Genomic DNA, 18,785 nt, shown 5'->3' on the forward strand with positions numbered 1-18,785 from the left:
CAAGTCATGCAGTCTGTTCACACAGTGGCCAACTAGGTGCCTCTAGGAAGCCCACAAGCAAGATGACTGCAGCTGCATTATCCTGCCTGTTTTCCACAGCCCCTAATATAATAGGCCTGCTCCTCTGATCCTGGAGAGAATAGGTATGCATCATGATTGGTATTCATTTTGACTAGTAGCCATGAATAGCCCTCTCCTCCATGAACATGTCCAGTCCCCTCTTAAAGCCTTACAAGTTGGCAGCCATTATCACATCCTGGGGCAGGGAGTTCCACAATTTAACTATGATATGTCCATGCAGCCTGACTATCATTACTGTTAGGAGGTCCACTACTTAATCAAATAAAATAAAATAAAGCTCTGTGTAAAAATAAACCCACATTTTGCAACAAAGAAATTGCATCCTGGTTGAATGAAAAATGTACTGCAGAGAATCTCACTCATAATCATACTGGACAGAATATGTCACCCGTTAAAGAAAACACCTGGGACTGTGATCCAAGTGGAAGTGATGATTATTAGAACTAAAGTACATTCATATGTGCTGAACACATATTCAACGAGTCCATCACAAGACAGGGAAATGGTATATCGCCCTGTTTCAAAATATATCTTCATTAGAAGAATGTAGGATGGAAAACCATTAAATGGGTTTTCAAGAAGTATATCTCCATTCCCAGACAATAAGTGAGGCAACTCTAAGTAGTTCCGGCTCTCTCCCTTATGACCAAAGTCTAAACGTTAAAGAGTATCTTCATTTCCTTAACATTTCTAAGAAAACTTGTTATCTACAGCATCTGAGCAGTACTGCACAGTACTTTTTAATATTCAGTTTTACTCTGATCCTCTCTAGTGCTGTAAAGATACAGGTTTACACAATAACTAACATACATCTATTTATAATACATCTATTTATTTATTTAGATATTTACGCCCCACTTTTCTCCCCAATGGGGATCCAAAACAGCTTACTACAACCTTTTCTCCCCGCCCCTCCCTATCCTCACAACAACCCAGTGAGGTAGGTAGGCTGAGAGAATGACTGGCCTGGGGTCACCCAGGGAGCTTCCATGGCAGAGCTTCAAATCTGGGTCTCCACCTATGGTATGTTAATTAAATATTGTAGTTCTACTACAATAAGAAGTCCAATGTAATCCCGTATTATACAAAGCTAATTGGCGTACACCGTTTTGCTTCAGTGAACCATTTGGACCCAGCGATACCTACAAGGTGTCCGACACGGAGGGCCAGCTCTCTACTATCCGATTTGGGGAACGCAGGGGGGGGAAACCAATTGGCTTACCAAAGACTTTGAGATGAATGGTGGCGTCGTGCTCTCCAGCTTTGTTTTCGGCAATGCAGATATACTCTGCCTCATCGTTCTTCTCCACCCTGTGGATTGTCAGCTCTGAGCCGTCATAACTAAACCCGTATTTTTCATCATCTTCCCCTCGTTCTATCGACTCCCCGTCCCTGCAGGGGGCAAAACACATCCAGGCAATGGAAGTTAAGATTATTTCTGCCACAGACCCCATATGGCTGGCCAACTTATTCTTCTTTTTTTATCAAGCTACTTCCATGGAAATACATGAAGGCCACCACAGCCTCCGACTCGGGACCTCCTGCCAGCAAGAGGAAGCTGGAGCGAAAATATGACGGCAGTCAGGGCGAAGCCTGTGATCTGCCACAGCTCAGGCGCCGTCTCTGCAAAAATCTACTCACACTCAGACAACAAACACAAACTCAAGCGTTGAGCATCTTACTTTGTCCAGCTGATGGTTGGCTCTGGAAAGCCGTCTGCTTCACACACCAATGTGACCGACTGGCCGAGATTTGCCGTGGCATTCACAGTGCTCTGCCTGGTGTGAACGGTGGGAGGCACTGGAAGAGAAGGAAAGAGAGAGAAAATACGGATGCATTTCAGATGGGCAGGAAGGAAGAAGACGGTTGAGACTTTCAGCCACACAGTGAAGATCTTTGTGTTGCGATGGCAGCCGCTGCCAGAACAACATCTTTAAAAATCTGCACAGCCAACCAGATCTCCAAGGGCCCCTCAGAAGCCCGGTTGAGCAAAAGCCCCACTTTCCAATGAACACTTAGCTTCCCCTTGGCTTTTTCGCCAATACAGTAGCCCTCCTGGTGCCCCGTTGCATTTCTGGTCTTTAGGTCTTCAGCTCTCGTGGTCTGCTACCCACAGTCCTAGCCTTGACATCAGCAAGGTCACAATTCTGGCTCCGCCTCTTCTTGTCACCTGACTCCGATATCAGATGCATCCCCAGATAAAAGTGTGCATGCCGCCGATCCATAGTATATCTCAATAAAAGGGAGCCTACTGAGGCTACTCTTCTGAGTAGCCACAATAAGGTGCCCCATGGTCTTCTTCATATCACATTCCTGCTGTCTCTAAATCCTGCAGGGAAAAGCCCCTGTAGAAAAGCGTTTGCTCTTTCATTCCAGTGGAGGAGCCCATATACAAACTGCCTCTGGTGGACGGGGTTTCAAGGAGGTGTGACCCAAACAAGAAACCTCTCAGAAGCTGTCTGCCTGCACAGAGAGCAATGTCTTAGACCGTAACTTTTGAATCCTCATTGTGTGACAAACCTGGCAACTCAGGAGGGGGACTTTGCCCAAGCTTGAAAAGAGAGAGCTTCCCTCGTGACTCACCGTTAACAATGACCCGGATCTCCCTGAAGTCCACCTCCCCACGTGCTAGAATTCTCCCTTCACAGCGGTACATGCCCTCGTCTGTTTTCTTTATCCCTCTGATCTGTAGGTAATTGTTGGATAGGACAACAAACCGGACTAGAAGAAAAAGAAGGGGGGGAATTCACACAGAAATCCATTTGCTGCGTCTACCCTTGTCTCACAATTTCAGAGACTGAGCTTAACTGACTAGCACATTTCTTTTCTTTTTTTAAAGATATTTTATTAACATTTTCAAAAGAAAAGATAACAAACAAACATATGCATACACTTCCATTCATACATTTTGTGCTTACTTCTGGAATCAGTTTACACAAGCATTGTTCTGTTGTTATATTTACTTGAACATTACTTAGCTTGTCTATGTTTATACTCTAAATTTATCTTTATCTATAACTTATTCAAGGTATATGACTATTGTTTTCTATCTCTATTAGATTTTTATTCTACACTTTCCGGTTAGCATATTCAAAATAGAATTCCCATTTCTTCTGTGAGTCTTCAAGCATCTGACTAGCACATTTCTCTTTCCCCAAAATCCTTCCATAATCAAATCCAAGAGGTCAAAAGAAAGATTCAGGTCCAGTCCAACCAGTGGAACACTTAATAAAGAGAAGGAAAAGGAAGCCCTTTCTCTATGTGTGTTTGCATAAAATGCCATCAAGTCGCAGCCAACTTATGGTGACCTCGTAGGGTTTTCAAGGCAAGAGACTAACAGAGGACTCTGCATAATCTTCCTCTGCGTAGCAACCCTGGAACTCCTTGGTGGTCTCTCATCCAAATACTAACCAGGGCCAGCCCTGATTAGCTTCTGAGATCTGATGAATCAGGCTAGCCTGGGCCATCCTTCTCTCTATGGCAGATGACACACAAGCACATTATGAGATGCACTCCAAGAGCCATGCAACTTCCCACGTCTGCACATACACACAAAGTCCTGCATATATCTGAGAATATCTGATGACTTCAAAAGCGAACCCAGTCTAGTCCCAACTGCATCCATTCTTCTTGCTGTCCCTCATGCTTGGCTCCCCTTTACCCCATGCTCGATTGAAAGCCCCCCTGAGAAAGGCTACTTAAGAGCTCACTCGGTCCCACCGTACCATCTTTCTTCAGGACGACGTCCCGTCCCAAGTGCTTCCACATGATGCTGGGGGGCAGGGAGGAGACTACATCACACACAATGACCGCGTCCTCGCCTTCTTTGAACTCCTGCGGGCTGGGGGCATTCCTGAAGGTTAGTTTCTCTGGAAAGGAGAGGAAGTAGGCTGTGTTGAGACAGGAGTGGGCCAGATTTGTCCAACACGGTGTGAGCGCTACTTGCAAGGACACAAATGCGGACTACAAATCACACACTATTTTGATAGAAACACATCAGCACACACATTCATGCTTCAGCCGTCCATGCTTCATTCATTCATTCATTCATTCATTCATTCATTCATTCATTCATTCATTCACGAAGACAGTTTCAGAGCCATGTTGGTCTGGTGTAGAAAAGCGAGATTCAAGTCCTGTAGCACCAGGAAACCCTCGTGCTATCACACTCAGATATACACACTGCCGGGTAGGACAAACTTCCATGGAGGATGGGGGGTCCCTTGCATCTGTCCCGGTATCCAAGAGGCTCTAAGAAACCAGTCCTCAATGACAAACTTTGTGCCCCCTCGTATAAGATAGCTTCAAGGTCCCCACTAACCAACAAGAAGTGGGGCGTGCACAACAAGCATGGTTTCCGGTCCCCCCTCCCACCCAGTGAGAGTGTTCAGGTTGGGGCCCTCTTCCCCCCAGGGCTCGCCATCTTCTGCAGCCCCACCATGCCAGTAGGAATGATACCTGTCCGAAGGGTTGAAAGCAGTTCCCATTTAAATCTGTAGAAACTGGATGTCTACCCTGAGGCCGTGGCTCAGTGGCAGAGCCTCTGCTTGGCATGCAGAAGGTCCCAGGTTCAATCCCCGGCATCTCCAGTACAGTAAGGAGCAGGCCATAGATGATGCGAAAGCCTGAGACCCTGGAGAGCTGCTGCCAGTCTGAGTAGACAGTGCTGACCTTGATGGACAAAGGATCTGTTTGGGGAGGGGCCGTGGCTCAGTAGCAGAGCATCTGCTTGGCCTGCAGAAGGTCCCCAGGTTCAATCCCCAACATCTCCAGTAAGGAATAGGTAGTAGATGATGTGAAATACCTCTAACTGAGACCTTGGAGAGCTGCTGCAGGTCTAAGTATAATGACTTGGATCGTCTGATTCAGCTTCATGCGTACACTTAATAGTCAAGGATGGGTTTCCTGAGCAAACCACCAATTTCAAAGATGGAGCAGAATCCCCCCCCCTCAGTGCCCCGCCTCTTCTGGCTTCTCCCACGCCTCCCCCAAAGCGATTGGCTACTGTGTGAGTAATGCCAGTCACATAGTCCCGGCCCAACCTCTCAAACAGAAACAGGGCTGGTGTCTTACGGAAGATCTTCACATTGAGTGTGGCCTCGGCCTCTCCCTCCTCGCTGGAGGCCACACACTTGTAGATGCCGGCGTCATCTATGTCCACGTTGTAGATGGTGAGGGTGGACTCGGAGTCTCCATTCTGCGCCACCGTGATGCGCTGCTGGTTTGTCACTAGCTTCTCGCCATTGGGGGCGAACCAGGAAATGTCTTTGCGTTTGGCATCCCCAATTACTAGAAGCGGAAGAGAAAAGACTTTTAGGCCAAACTCTGGCACAAGGATACTCTCAGTGGCTCAGGAGTCACATGTGACTCTTTGAGATGTCACCCATGGCTCTCCTGAGCCCTGTTTTGCAATGGGGCACTAGTTCGATGTTCCGAGAAAGTGAGCAAGGCTGTTGCCCGTTAGGGCTTGCAGCCAGCAGGTCACCCCCACTTTGAAACAGTCATAAGTTTCCCTGAGCCGTGAGCCTCATGCCAGGGATAGAAGGACCCTCCCGACCATTCTTCTTTGCAGACCCCGGGCTTACATCCCAGGGCCCTCTGAAGAACCCAGGAAGCTGCTAGGGGGAGAAGACCCCACCAGGGTCACCACCCAGGAGAAAGGCGAGCTGGCCACAGTACAACCAGTTTGTTCTCCACCGGGCAGCCTGGCAACCTCTCGCTCGCTCTCCTGAGCTGCTTTGCCTGGTACTGAGCAGAGAGCGGGAAGGCCGAGAAAGGGGCCCTCCCCCTCACTCCAGACCCACAAGGAGAGAAACGACCTCATCTGCTCAAAGGTACTCTGGTAATTAAAAAGGTTAGTTATGTATTTAACATTAACAGTTACATAAGATGTAAATTATTTTATTCATTGGTAGTGGGCCTTTATCCCTGGGACTCAAGGCAGATTACACAGAGGGAATCAACACTATCAACAGAATGGGACATTCAATAAACAGTGAAATAGGATTTGGGCTGTAGAACCAGCAAGAAATCTACAACCAGAACTGAAGCACAGCATAAGTGTCAGCATGGTACATTAAATGCTGCAAAATTACATAGTAGGATCTTCCTTGCAGCAAGCTATACACAGTAGTACAGACCATGGGCCCTAAACATTTATCCGAGGAACTTTATGAAGCATTTTGTCAGTGCAAACTGAATATTTCAGTTTTGCATAGTTTGTGGAAAGCCCAGAGAGTGGGAGCTTTCCTGACCCCCTACTATTGTAGAAGTGTGTTCTACAAGGCATATAGCAGTCACATGGATCATTTGGTTGATAGGAAATTCCAGGGTGCCTGTCCACAAGCTGCAGAGTGAGTACCGCTGTTCTTGCACTTGCACTTTCCACAGACCAGTTCAGATAATCATCTGTGCAGGGGTCAGTTACCCTTGACCAAAGAACACTCCTTCTATCTGGGATGGTCGTCCTCTTCCACCGAGCACGCAGCTTTGGGAGAGACGCACATGGAGAGGTGAGGGAGGTACGGGACACCCGCCTAGCCAGCCAGATCAGCCAAATCAGTCCTGGCAATCAATGGGGTGACAGATGTTGCAGTCAAATCGCCCTCACATCCAGGGTTAGTTGACCCTGGGCACACACTGCCTATTAAGCTCCCGTTCACATCAGGGCAAACAATTGGAGCAGGCTAATGTCTTTGAGCTGTGTTGATTGCCCAAGCTGGTGTGTGGAGGCCCCTCCGCCCAAGAGCTCGTTGTAGACAGAGAACCAACTCAGGCAGCGACTTGGAGGGTTTTGCTTTGCAGACTGGCCCTTTACAACTGGGTGGAATTAGAAAAATGTTCAGAAAAGAACAGGGAGTGTTGTAAAGGAGTTCAGAGAGATGAACAGAGATATCAGTTATTGATTTATTTTATTTAACACATTGTTATGCCATCTTTCAACCTTCTAGCTCCATGATTCCTTAGGGAAGACGCCCCCTGGCTGCGAAGCCCACCTAAAAGCGGCTTTCGCTGTATGTCATCAGCACTCCCTTGATCTGGGTATCTGGAGCTTCAAAAAAGGGCTTGGGACCAATCGCCTGGCTCAGTTGTAGAGTGTTAGGTCCACCGATGCTTACAAGCATCCTGGCATGATTCTCCAAATTGTTTTGTCCAGAGAGACCACTGAGATGTTTTCCCTGGGCATTTGGTTCTCGCTTAAACTATAAAATGCTCAACAGACAAGCAAGTCCATGTTTGGAACCAAGGGATTGGCAGCCCCATTGGGAACTCAGGGCAAAGGCCTCCATTTTCATGCTCAAGATGGGGGGCAGGCAAGGCTGTTTCACCCCAGTGGGGCAGAACGACCACTCCGAGCAAGCTTCACTCACCTTCACAAACAAAGAATTTGGACTCTCCAACAGCAACTTCCACCTTATTTGGAATAATGTTCACCTGGAGAGAGACTGCAAAAGACAAAGAGAAGCAACAGGGTGAGGCTTCAGCATTCATATCTCACAAAAGCATGCGAGACAACTGAGTTGGGGCTGCAAGAGGGTGGCCGTTCTGTTAGACTCTCACACCAGGGCTTCTGGCTGCGCTAATAAAGAAACCATCCAGGAGCTTTAACAGCACCTTCAGCATGCATTCCCCCAATGACGAGCTTTGTTTTCTGTGGAGGGCGGTTCCTCCTACTCACCAATAAACCTGGGATGGAAAAGAAGGCCAAGCCACATTTTGCCACGGAAGTTAGGGAGCCACGTGACCGTTGTGTGCATTGCAGTAATGTAGTCCTGCTACTATGATCAACAGGGCTGCCAGCCTCCAGGTAATAGCTGGAGATCTCCCACTATTACAACTGATCTCCAGCCAATAGATATTAGTTCACCTGGAGAAAATGGCCACTTTGGCAATTGGACTCTATGGCATTGAAGTCCCTCCCATCCCCACACCTCGTCCTCCTCAGGCTCTGCCCCAAAAATCTCCAGGTATTCCCCAACCCAGAGCTGGCAACCCTAATGATCAATGCTCAATTACCCCCCGACTTCCCCAGGGACTCTGGGTGCCCACGACGTATATCTGTCTGTTCCCAACTGGCTCACAATCTACATAATCAACCTTAGAAGGTACCTCTGGACCCTCTGAGGTTTCTCTGCAAGTCCATAGAGCAATTGCTCGTTCAGGTTGCTGCTGAAGGCTTTTCACACATGCCCAGAGGCAGGGCCATAACTGGGGGGGGGGAGGGAGGTGGAGGAAGGCAACCGCTGCCCCTGTGGCATGCAGATAGGGTGGCAGAATTGCCTCTCCTACCTGGCACAGAGGCGCCTACAGGAGAGGCAGTTCTGCCAGCCCTCTCTGCTTGCCACAGGGGCAGCAGTTCCCCTCCTCGCCCTCCCACCAGCTATGGCCCTGGCCAGAGGCACTCTTATCTAAACCCCCTACAGCCAGCAACTAAGTGCCCTCCATCCTCTAACTCCTGATGATCATTCTAGGCTCTTCTTCCTTCCTGGCCAAATTTGTCTCAAGAGAGGGCAGCTGAAAATAGCGGTGCATTCCAATGCCACACTGCCATATTTATACAGGCTTGTTACAAACTGGCTGCGTACACTGGAACACCAGTGCATGAGTGTTCATGTACACCAGAAGAAACAGAGTCTTGCAAGCGCAGCTTTTGATTTTTGTGCATCACAACCTATATTTGTTCTGAGGAGGGTCAGGAGAGATTGCACAGGAAGGTAAAAAGTTGGCTAGTCTTCAATCGCTAATTCACGAGCGATTCCATTCCCTACTCTTTTCTCTACACTGCTCCTTCAAATGCTCCATTTTGCTCTCATGCTTCCCCTGGAGGTTACCATCTCTCCTTCCAATAACGCAGCAGCTGCCCTTTTAGTCTGCTTTATTTCTGTGTAATCTAATTTCTCTCAACCATATTACTTTAACATAATTCACTCCCGGGCAGAATAGCTGGGCCAAACGTAATGATAAAATGTGAAAGCTTTTATTAGATTCAGTACGGCGAGAGCTAAATAGCCCAAGTCCAAAGAGACCTGGTGTCTTCCTTCCTCCTATTAATCTTATGGGCACCTTTTTTTGGACACAGGGCGATGACTCCTCCAAGGGTAGGCTTCTCTGGGGGACCATGAGAGCACAGGGTTTACACTCCAGAACAGGGGTCCCCAATGTGGTGTCCAGGGGGTGCCATTGCGCCCCCCGATACCTTTCCTGGTGCCCACCAAGTGTTTTTAGGAAGTGGATGGAGCCAGGTGGGGCTTTTGCCCAGCAAGGCTTCTGAGTAATTAGTGGAGATTTGATTGGCAGTGCAGATTTTTAAAAAATGTTGCTTTGGTAGCAGCTGCTACCACAGCACAAGGATATATACTGTGCTACTGAAGTTAAACTAAGGCGGTCATTTTGTGGCTGCCTCCACCTGTAGCAGCAGCTGTTTTGAGAATCCCAAATGTGCCCACAGGCTAAAAAATGTTGGGGACCCCTGCTCTAGAGGGAGTTGTTTAATTCAAGGGTCAATGGTGCCAAGTCCCCAAACTGAAAGTCGGTGCAGATTCAGAAGCAGACTTCAAAGAAAAAACACCCCCAGATATTTCATTCATACCCTTTTACTCCTCGTGCACTTCTCTAGAATTCTAGATACAAGTCCAGTAGCCCCTTTGAGACCAACAAGATTTGGTGGCCATAGGAGAGCTTTGACTCTCAGAAGCTTATATCCCTAAAATCTTGTCTCAAAGATGCTAGTAGACTCGGATCTAGCTGTTCTAGGCAGACCAACGCAGTGACCTTCTGAAACTGTCTCTGCTAACCCATACAACAACTCAAGATAAAGAACTCCATTATAAACTGGAATTAACAACGTATAATCTGACTAATCATGTAGGTTAAGTAATGGCTGAAATCTATAAGCAGGGATCCATTATACAGAATTGCAAAAATCAGTTAAGAGTATCGGTTTTTTGTGATAGTAGCTGTTATTTTATGCAAATAATCCTTGTTATGTGGTTAGAATGCCACAAATATCTGGCATCCTTTGGAGGGTTCAATATACTGTGTGTGTGTGTGTGTGTGTATATATATAAAGATAAAGAACTCCAGCTACGTGTATGTGTGTGTGTGTATGTGTATGTATGTGTGTATGCGTGTGTGTGTGTGTATATATATATACACACACACACATACATACACGTAGCTGGAGTTCTTTATCTTTACACACACACACACACACACATACACATACATATATACATATACACACACAGACACACACAGACAGAGAGAGAGAGAGAGAGAGAGAGACAGACAGACAGACAGACAGACAGACACCACCCAACTCCTTTTATGTGGAATGGAACCTGGGCCTTCTGCATGCCAAGCAGAGGCTGGACCACCAAGCCAGGCCTCCTTCTGCAATGGTCTACTGGCACTAGAGGATCTTCACCCTCCCCAGCTGAGCGTGGATGGGCTAGGTATGAAATGAATTATTCTCTAAGCTCCTCTTGCATTGCAGCTGTTTTCTGCATGCTGCACTGCACAAGCTGATCTGGAGGATTGGTCTATCTGTGGTACTAGCCATGGTGACTAAAGGGAACCTTCATGTTCAGAGGCAGTCAGCCTTCAAATACCAGTGCCAGGAGGCAACATGAGAGGAAGGCCTCGGCCTCTATGTCTTGTTGTTGGACCTCCAGAGGAACTGATTGGCTGCTGTGTGAGACAGGATTTGGGACTAGATGGACCACTGGTCTCACCCAGCAGGGCTCTGCTTATGTTCTTATGAAGGCCTCAGCCTCTGTGCCCTGCTGTTGGCCCTCCAGAGGACCTGGTTGGCCACTGTGTGAGACAAGATGCTGGACTAGATGGACCACTGGTCTCACCCAGCAGGGCACTGCTTATGTTCTTATGAAGGCCTCAGCCTCTGTGCCCTGTTGTGGCCCTCCAGAGGAACTGGTTGGCCACTGTGTGAGACAAGACGCTGGACTAGATGGACCACTGGTCTCACCCAGCAGGGCTCTGCTTATGTTCGGAATGGGCCACTGGACCCTTCCAGTTCTACCGTCTACCAGCTCTGCCCTTAATGGGCTGTGGCTCAGTGGTAGATCATCTATCTGTTGAGCATGCAGAAGGTCCCAAGTTCAATCCCCCAGCATCTCCAGTTAAGGGATAAAAAACGAGGCCAAGGAGAAAATAAGTGACTGGTGCAGCCCTTTAATTTTCTCCGTATCTCCAGTTAAGGACCAGGCAGTAGGCAATGGAAGACACCTCTGCATGAGACCCTGGAGAGCTCCTGTCATTCTGTCTAGACAATACTGACTTAGATGGACCAAGGGTCTCGTTCGGTATAAGGCAGTACCATGTGGTCCATTCCGAGACTTTAGCTCCTAGCCCCACTTTATTTATTTATTTAATTTGTTTTTTTAAACTTATAACCCGCCCTCCCTGGCGGAGACCAGTTCAACAGGGGTCAGCTAACTTCTGGACACCTGAGGTCACCCTGCACCCAGCCTTTGCTGTCCACTGGCTGAGGAGCCGTATAGCTTGTGAGCACCAATTCTCTCCTTGCCCTCTGTCTCAGGAGAAGCCATGCCGGGCAAGTTACACAGCAGCATCCTTCTAACACTGGAGCCAGTCAGAACACACCTTCCTCCTCTGCATCCCCCCAGCCAGAAACCTTCCTGCTTCACACTGGAGCAGACAGATGCCTCCACAGACCCCTCCCACTTGCTAGAATCTTAGGCTCCGACAGCCGTTCGTGATAAGTAATGAGCCATTAGGGAAGCCGTTAATTGGATCCTGGCTCCCTTCCGCGGACAAGATCGTCAGAGCTTGCTGGCCTAACTCATCCAGGTCAAAGAAAGATTTCAAGAGGGTTGACCTAATGTGTGCAGTTTCTAAACTGCAGCCGTTAGTCGGAGGGGAAACAATAGCCATAATAGAACAACTGCTCTGACCGGCACAGCCAAAGCATTCCTCATCTCCTCTACTGTAAATGCTGAATTTGTTAAACCACTCGACGGCTCAAGACTACAGAATCGGCTGCCTCCTTTAGCCTCTTTTATCAGAGCACAGAGCAATTCATTTCAATCGCCCCTTCCCCTCTTGAATAACCTGAACGCTCCCAAAACAAATGAATTGTTCCTATAGTGAGAATGTAGCACTGCCGCATCCAATACTGGGACTCTTCCGAAAAGCTAGTCCCGCCTGCGTGGTGTAGTGGTTAAGAGCGGTGGCTTGGAGCGGTGGATTCTGATTTGGAGTACCAGGTTTGATTCCCCACTCCTCCACATGAGCGGCGGAGGCTAATCTGGTGAACTGGATTTGTTTCCCCACTCCTACACATGAAGCCAGCTGGGTGACCTTGGGCTAGTCACACTCTCTCAGCCCCACCCACCTCACAGGGTGTCTGTTGCGGGGAGGGGAAGGTGATTGAGTCTCCCTTAAGTGGTAGAGAAAGTTGGCATATAAAAACCAACTCCTTGTTCTTCTTCATTTCAGAGGAGGCATTGCAGAATAGTGGTTAGTGTCACATTTGGATCTGGGAGAGCCGGGTTCAAATTGCACCTAAGCCATAGAACTCGCTATTGACAGACAGTCGCTCTCTCCCAGACTAATCTACCTTGCTGGATTGTTGTGACAATAAAATGGGAATGGTAGAAACCTGAACTCCTTGGAAGAAGGACAAGATAAAGCCATACTACATACAAATAGAGATCCTGCAGCACAGTGACAGCAAATACTCCCAAAGAGAAAGCCAACCTCCCTCGAGGCGTGAGCTGTGAGACTGAATCTGAAAGTCCTGAGTTCTAGTCTCTTCTCAGCAGACCTTGGAAACCCCCCCCCTCTCTCTTTTACTCATCCCTTTGTCTGCCTTGGGAATTTTGCCAATGAGCAAAGGATAAAAAGCATTTCAAATAAATAATCTGTAGGTTGGATCCAGCAGTAATTTTCTGCCGGAGGGGGCACATCCCCTACTACCTGATCTTTTAAACAGGAGATGCTGAGGACTGAGCCTGGGATCTTCTGCATGCCAAGTGGATGCTCTACCACTGAGTCACAGCCTCTTCCCTCAGTGCTAGACTCAGGTACTCATGGCTTAGAGCTGCTGACAGACCCCGCGGACTTGTCTATCCTCCTTTCACAAGCTAGTGGCCATCATACAACTTGTGGAACCCAATTCTGTTCAGTGTTGTTGTGTGTTTGCACATGGACTTTCCAGATGAGACTACACCATATCATTCTTACTACTACTAAGGACATTGAAAATAGGCGACCAGCCATTATTGGATACTCTACTTTTATGTGTGTGTTCTAATGTTGTATGTTGTATGTTTTAATGTGTTAAGTTTCATAGATATAGTTGTATCTCACTTATAGGATTCACAGGTGTGTTAGAATTCACTGTGTTTGGTTGTTAATAAAACGTTGTATTACTTCATGTGCATTATGTGATGAGACATTTTCCCCTCCTGAATGTACACCTGTGAGCAGAGGGATGAATCCTTTTGGGTTCCTTCAGCTCCAAAAGGAAATTGAAGTGTGGTTAATGAAGAGTTGCATCCTACCACCTAAAATTCAAACAGCTTTTCTTTGAAGTGCTAACAACAAAGAATCTGCCTCCTTGGCCCTGATTTACTCCCTCCCAGAACCACCTCAGGGCTGCTGTTATCTTCCTATAAATAAGCTGCTGCTGTCAACACTGCTGAGGCAGAGTTTACAAATGTCATTGTCTGGGTTGGGAGCTGCTGTGAAACGGTGACAGGTTGACAGCAGACCGTACTATGTGTCCGTGCCGTCACAGTTGTCAATTGGGGAAAGAAGAGGCATGACCCAGCAGGGCTTTGGCCTGAGTTTCCAGAGACCGAGAGACTGGAATTTGATTTCAGCAGGACAGCTAAAGGGTTTGTCTCAAATGCACCACTTCTGACAAATGAATTTGGGCTTTTGGACTTTGGCCTCAGAAACATAGCAGGTTTGGGACGGTGAGTCCAATTGAGCCCATCATCCGATTAAATCTTTTTTAAAAAATGATTAACTGGTTTTTAATTTAGTTAAGTGTAAGCATATAGCCCTGACTTGGATGGCCCAGGATGGCCTGATCTTATCAGAGCTCAGAAGCTAAACAGGGTCAGCCCTGGTTGGTACTTGGATGGGAGACCACCAAGAAAGTCCACGGTTGCTACGCAGAGGCAGGCAATGGCAAGCCACCTCTGAACATTTATTGCCCTTGCCTGGATAGCCCAGGCTATCCTGATCTCATCTTGGAACCTAAGCAGGGTTGGCGCTAGTTAGAATTTGGATGGGAGATCACCTAGGAAGTCTAAGGTTGCTATGCAGAGGCAGGCAATGGCAAAGCACCTCTGTGTGTCTCTTGTCTTGAAAATCCTGTAGGATCACCATAAGGTGGCTGCGACTTTATGGTACTTTCCACCACCACCACCCCATGCATGCCTAGGAAGAGGTGCTGGAAATCTGTGCAATCAGTGATGAAGCTATGAATCCAAAGACTTGCTGCTGAAGAAAGATTTGCAAATATTTAGCCACATGTTCTACAAACTGTGCAGCAACAGACAGTATCGGTACAAGAATCCCCTTCAATGCTATGAACAGGTCTCAGGCTGAGTTTCAGGGCCAGGCAAGATGGGAAATCAGCGCTGGTGGGAGGAGGGCACAACGGCCCAGAACAGTGCGCACAGAACAGCAAGCACTGAGGAAAGCCAGCCGGGGGAGTGAGGCCTGTCAGAAGAGTCTCCCGAACCCATCCATTTGTGGATAACCTCTTGATATTTAAGGCATTAGGTTCCCAGGAGGCCACTTGGCAGGCCTTTCCCATTCTTCTTCCAATCACATTTGTCCAAGCTTTGCTACCCATATCAATTCATTAGAGATTCAATTTGCCAATTCATAAAAATGGCCTTCCATTTGCAAAGCATCTCTTGGGAAATGGATGGCTTCTGTGATCTGAAGTGACTCAGCCGCAGCACAGCATCAAAAAAGACTTGTGCCAGACTGGCTCCAACGAAGGAAGAGCGTCAAAGGGACCCATCACTCAAAGAAGACTGCCAGCCCAGTCTCCCAGTACTAGAGAAAAGGGGGTGGGGACTGGGGGTGGGGACTCTTTAAAATGTTTTAAAAGTGAGGAAACGGGGAGGGTGCTTCCTCCTTCCTTTTGACTCTTTTCTGAGGCTCCTAAGGTGTCAGCAACTGGAAACCGTTGTGCCAAATCTGGCCCCTGCTGGCATCTCCTGGCTCCTCCTCCTTACTGCCAACTTAAGAGCCCAAAGAAGGGTATTGGGGAAACTGACCTCAATGGTAACAGAACTTGCCAGCAAACAAGTAGAGGAGAAGGGGGGTTGGCTCCATTATTCATATATTTCAAAGTCAAGAAGGAGAAAGAGTTGGTTTTTATCTGCCGACTTTCTCTACCACTTAAGGGAGAATCAGCTTACAATCACCTTCCCTTCACTCCCCACAACAGGCACCCTGTGAGGTAGGCGAGGCTGAGAGAGCTCTAAGAGAGCTGTGACTAGACCAAGGTGGAGGTAGTGATGACCACAAGTATAGATGAATTTGAAGGAGGGGGGGTAGACAAATACATGGAGGAGAGGTCCATCAATGGCTGTTAGCCATGGAGAATAAAGATAAACTCTATATATAGAGGTAGTATACCTCAGAAACCCAGTCCTAGGAGGGGGCATGAGGACAGGGTCTCAGTCTCTATGCTCTGTTTGTTTGGCTTTCCAGGGCAGCTGGTTGGCTGCTGCTTGAAACTGTATTAGACAGACCATTGCCCTGATCCAGCATGTTCTACTTATGTTGTGACATTCTAAAATCCACAGCAGAACTTGGAGATAAGGCATCTGTGATTTCTCTTGCTTTCAGCCACCTCTGGTGCTCGTTGAGTGACATACTGGGAACCCCGTTTGCTAGAGTAGGCAGAGGAAGGGGTGGGGAGGATGAAAACCAGGAGAAATCCAATGTCCATGGTGGGGGGGGGGAGACAATTAAACAGTGGAAGGAGGGATCTCTGGTTTGCACTCTAGGGACCTAATTGCCAAAATAGCCTGGAAAAGTTCACGAGGCAGTTCTGGAATCACCTTTGGCTGATGCCTAAAGGATGCAAACTGCATCCTCCGTTTCCTCTAAAGAAAGTTCTGGAATGTTCTAGAATTGCATGAAACCAGAAGGTCTGAACAAACAGCCCGCTGCCAACTATAGCTATGCAGTACCTCTCCTAGCCTGTGAACAAACTAATCTCTAACAAAACAGACCCAAGGTCCCAATTTTCCCCCAAGGTAAACCATCTCAAATTGGGTGATGTAAGAAAACGTGTGTGGAACTGTTGAATGTATAGCCTTGGATTTACGTGTAGAATTAAGAGTTCTCTCACTGCAGAACTTGGGTTACGTACAGTTTAGGAGTGGGGATCCCCTATTGCCCCCCCCCCCTAAATGTGATTCCCTCTCATCCACGCCTCTTTGAACAGCAACCATTAATCTCATGCTAAGAGCTAATTCTCTGCTTGGGAAGAAGGGGAACTATTAAGTGCACTTTTGTTTCTTCATAAATATTTGCTAATGCAACCTCTTAGAACACAAGTGTGTGGGGGCTGCCCACAGAAGTCAAAGCTGGAGAAACAGAAACTTGAATTTGCGACATGGAGCGGGTTAGGAGTCTGGCACACCGGCTCAGGAGTATGGAAAAATTCCAGTCATTCAGGTCAAATAATTACATGCGCAGACTGTCATTTGGATCACAATGGCAGCTTCCTGCACATCAGTGATATTCACATCAAAATAAAGAAACAAGAAAGGGGAAAAAACATTATTTGTAATAAGTGAATTGAAAAAAAAATACAGCACAATCATTACTCAGCTTCCTTGCTTTTCAGGGGTCTCCTGGCTCCTCTTTCATCTACCTTCCCCAGAACAACAGATAGGTGCAGGGTGGGGCCTTAAGCCATCCAAATCCTGCCACTAGAAGAAGAAGAGTTGGTTTTTATATGCTGACTTTCTCTACCACTTAAGGGAGAATCAAACCGGCTTACAATCACCTTCCCTTCCCCTCCCCACAACAGACACCCTGTGAGGTAGATGAGGCTGAGAGTGTGTGACTAGCCCAAGGTCACCCAACTGGTTTAATGTGTAGGAGTGGGGAAACAAATCCAGCTCACCAGATTAGCCTCCACCACTCACATGGAGGAGTGGGGGAATCAAATCCGGTTATCCAGATCAGACTCCACCACTCCAAACCACCACTCTTAACCACTACACCACGCTGGCTCTCACTAGAAATCCTTCTTCAATTTTCGCCAAGCTCATGGGATCCTGGGTCTGTCTCTTAATCATTTCATAGAATCATAGAGTTGGAAGGGGCCATAGAGGCCATCTAGGCCAACCCCCTGCTTAATGCAGGATCAGCCTAGAGCATCCCTGACAAGTGCTTGTCCCGCCTCTACTTAAAGACTTCCAGGGAGGGGGAGGTCACCACCTCCCTAGGTAGCCGATTCCACTGTCGAACAACTCTACTGTAAAAAACGTTTTCCTGATATCCAGCCGGTACCTCTCTGCCTGCAATTTAAACGCATTATTGTGAGTCCTATCCTCTGCTGCCAACAGGAACAGCTCCCTGCCCTCGTCTAACTGACAGCCCTTCAAATTTCCTCTGCAGAGAAGACCCATGGAGTGCACTCAGTCTCAACTCTGGAAAACAAGAAGTTGCCGCCTGGGCCTGCCAGCTTTAACGTGGTCTTGAGAGTTGTGGGGAAATCAACGCCAAATTCTTGCAGTGTCTTCCAGGGATGGCACCCCTCTTCTTACCATTCCGGGTTTGCAGTCACACATCTGTCCTATTCAGCTAACTAGCTACAAGGCCATCTATTTATAGGAGAGGTCAAATACCCGTGCCCTGTTCTGACGCTATATTGGCCACCAGGAATTATTGGCCTATATTTGGCCCATTAAAAGCAAGCTCGATAATAATCCTCTGAAAGTGGGAGAGAAGCACTGCTGGGCCAGGCAGAACATAATGCACCGCTACCAGCTGGGCACAGCTACAGAGCAGATTTAATAGACTGGTTTCACAGTCAACCCCCCCCTCCCCTTGTCAGGACAGAGGGGACGACAGTCTCTGAAATGAGAACTACCTGGCACTCTCGCCAAACTACAATTCCCAGTATTCTTTGTGGGAAACCAGGGCAATAAAAAGAGCCACAAAGCCAATATTCGTTTGCAGTACGGATGCGCTCTCAGAGGCATCTCTGGTGAAAGTCACTGCCCTTCAATGAAACTGAGCAAGGACATCATTTGTACTCCAACAACGTCAGAAGAAAATCACTCACAACCAATTTGTTTATAGGTATGGTTAGTTGAATACCTTTATGGACCGGCTTTTCCCATACAAATAAAACCGCTCCCTCTGGTCATCCTCAGAGGCCCTGCTTCGGTTGCCCCTGCTATCTGAGGCTAGATGGGTAGCAACCCAAGAAAGGGCCTTCTCCATTGTGGCACCGAAACCGGAAACTGGTCTGCCTCCCTCTATCGGTGTCTGTCATCAGCAGGTGAATATGTTTTTGTTATGTGTCTTAAATTGAATTTTATAATTTTAACTGTGTTTTTAATTGTTTTAATGTTTATGCTTGCCGCCTTGTGAACCCTGATTGGGTGGAAAGGTGGTATAAAAATGTTCTAAACAAACTAATTAGAAGAAGAAGAGTTGGTTTTTAT

General features: G+C 47.5%; 1 protein-coding gene across 6 annotated transcripts in view; it reads right to left on the reverse strand.

The window, feature by feature from the left end:
* The window catches only part of NCAM1 (neural cell adhesion molecule 1), a 239,684-nt gene that overhangs the window by 68,470 nt on the left and 152,429 nt on the right, over window positions 1–18,785 (reverse strand). For all 6 annotated transcript variants that reach the window (XM_056859993.1, XM_056859994.1, XM_056859995.1 and 3 more), the window contains exons 2-7: window positions 7,452–7,526; window positions 5,155–5,370; window positions 3,807–3,950; window positions 2,665–2,802; window positions 1,764–1,881; window positions 1,304–1,473 (exon numbers count right to left, since the gene is read on the reverse strand). In XM_056859993.1, the coding sequence (XP_056715971.1) occupies window positions 1,304–1,473; window positions 1,764–1,881; window positions 2,665–2,802; window positions 3,807–3,950; window positions 5,155–5,370; window positions 7,452–7,526 (861 nt within the window). The remainder of the gene's footprint in view (window positions 1–1,303; window positions 1,474–1,763; window positions 1,882–2,664; window positions 2,803–3,806; window positions 3,951–5,154; window positions 5,371–7,451; window positions 7,527–18,785) is intronic.

This window comes from Euleptes europaea, chromosome 14, assembly GCF_029931775.1.
Source record: "Euleptes europaea isolate rEulEur1 chromosome 14, rEulEur1.hap1, whole genome shotgun sequence".
NCBI classification, from domain to species: domain Eukaryota; kingdom Metazoa; phylum Chordata; class Lepidosauria; order Squamata; family Sphaerodactylidae; genus Euleptes; species Euleptes europaea.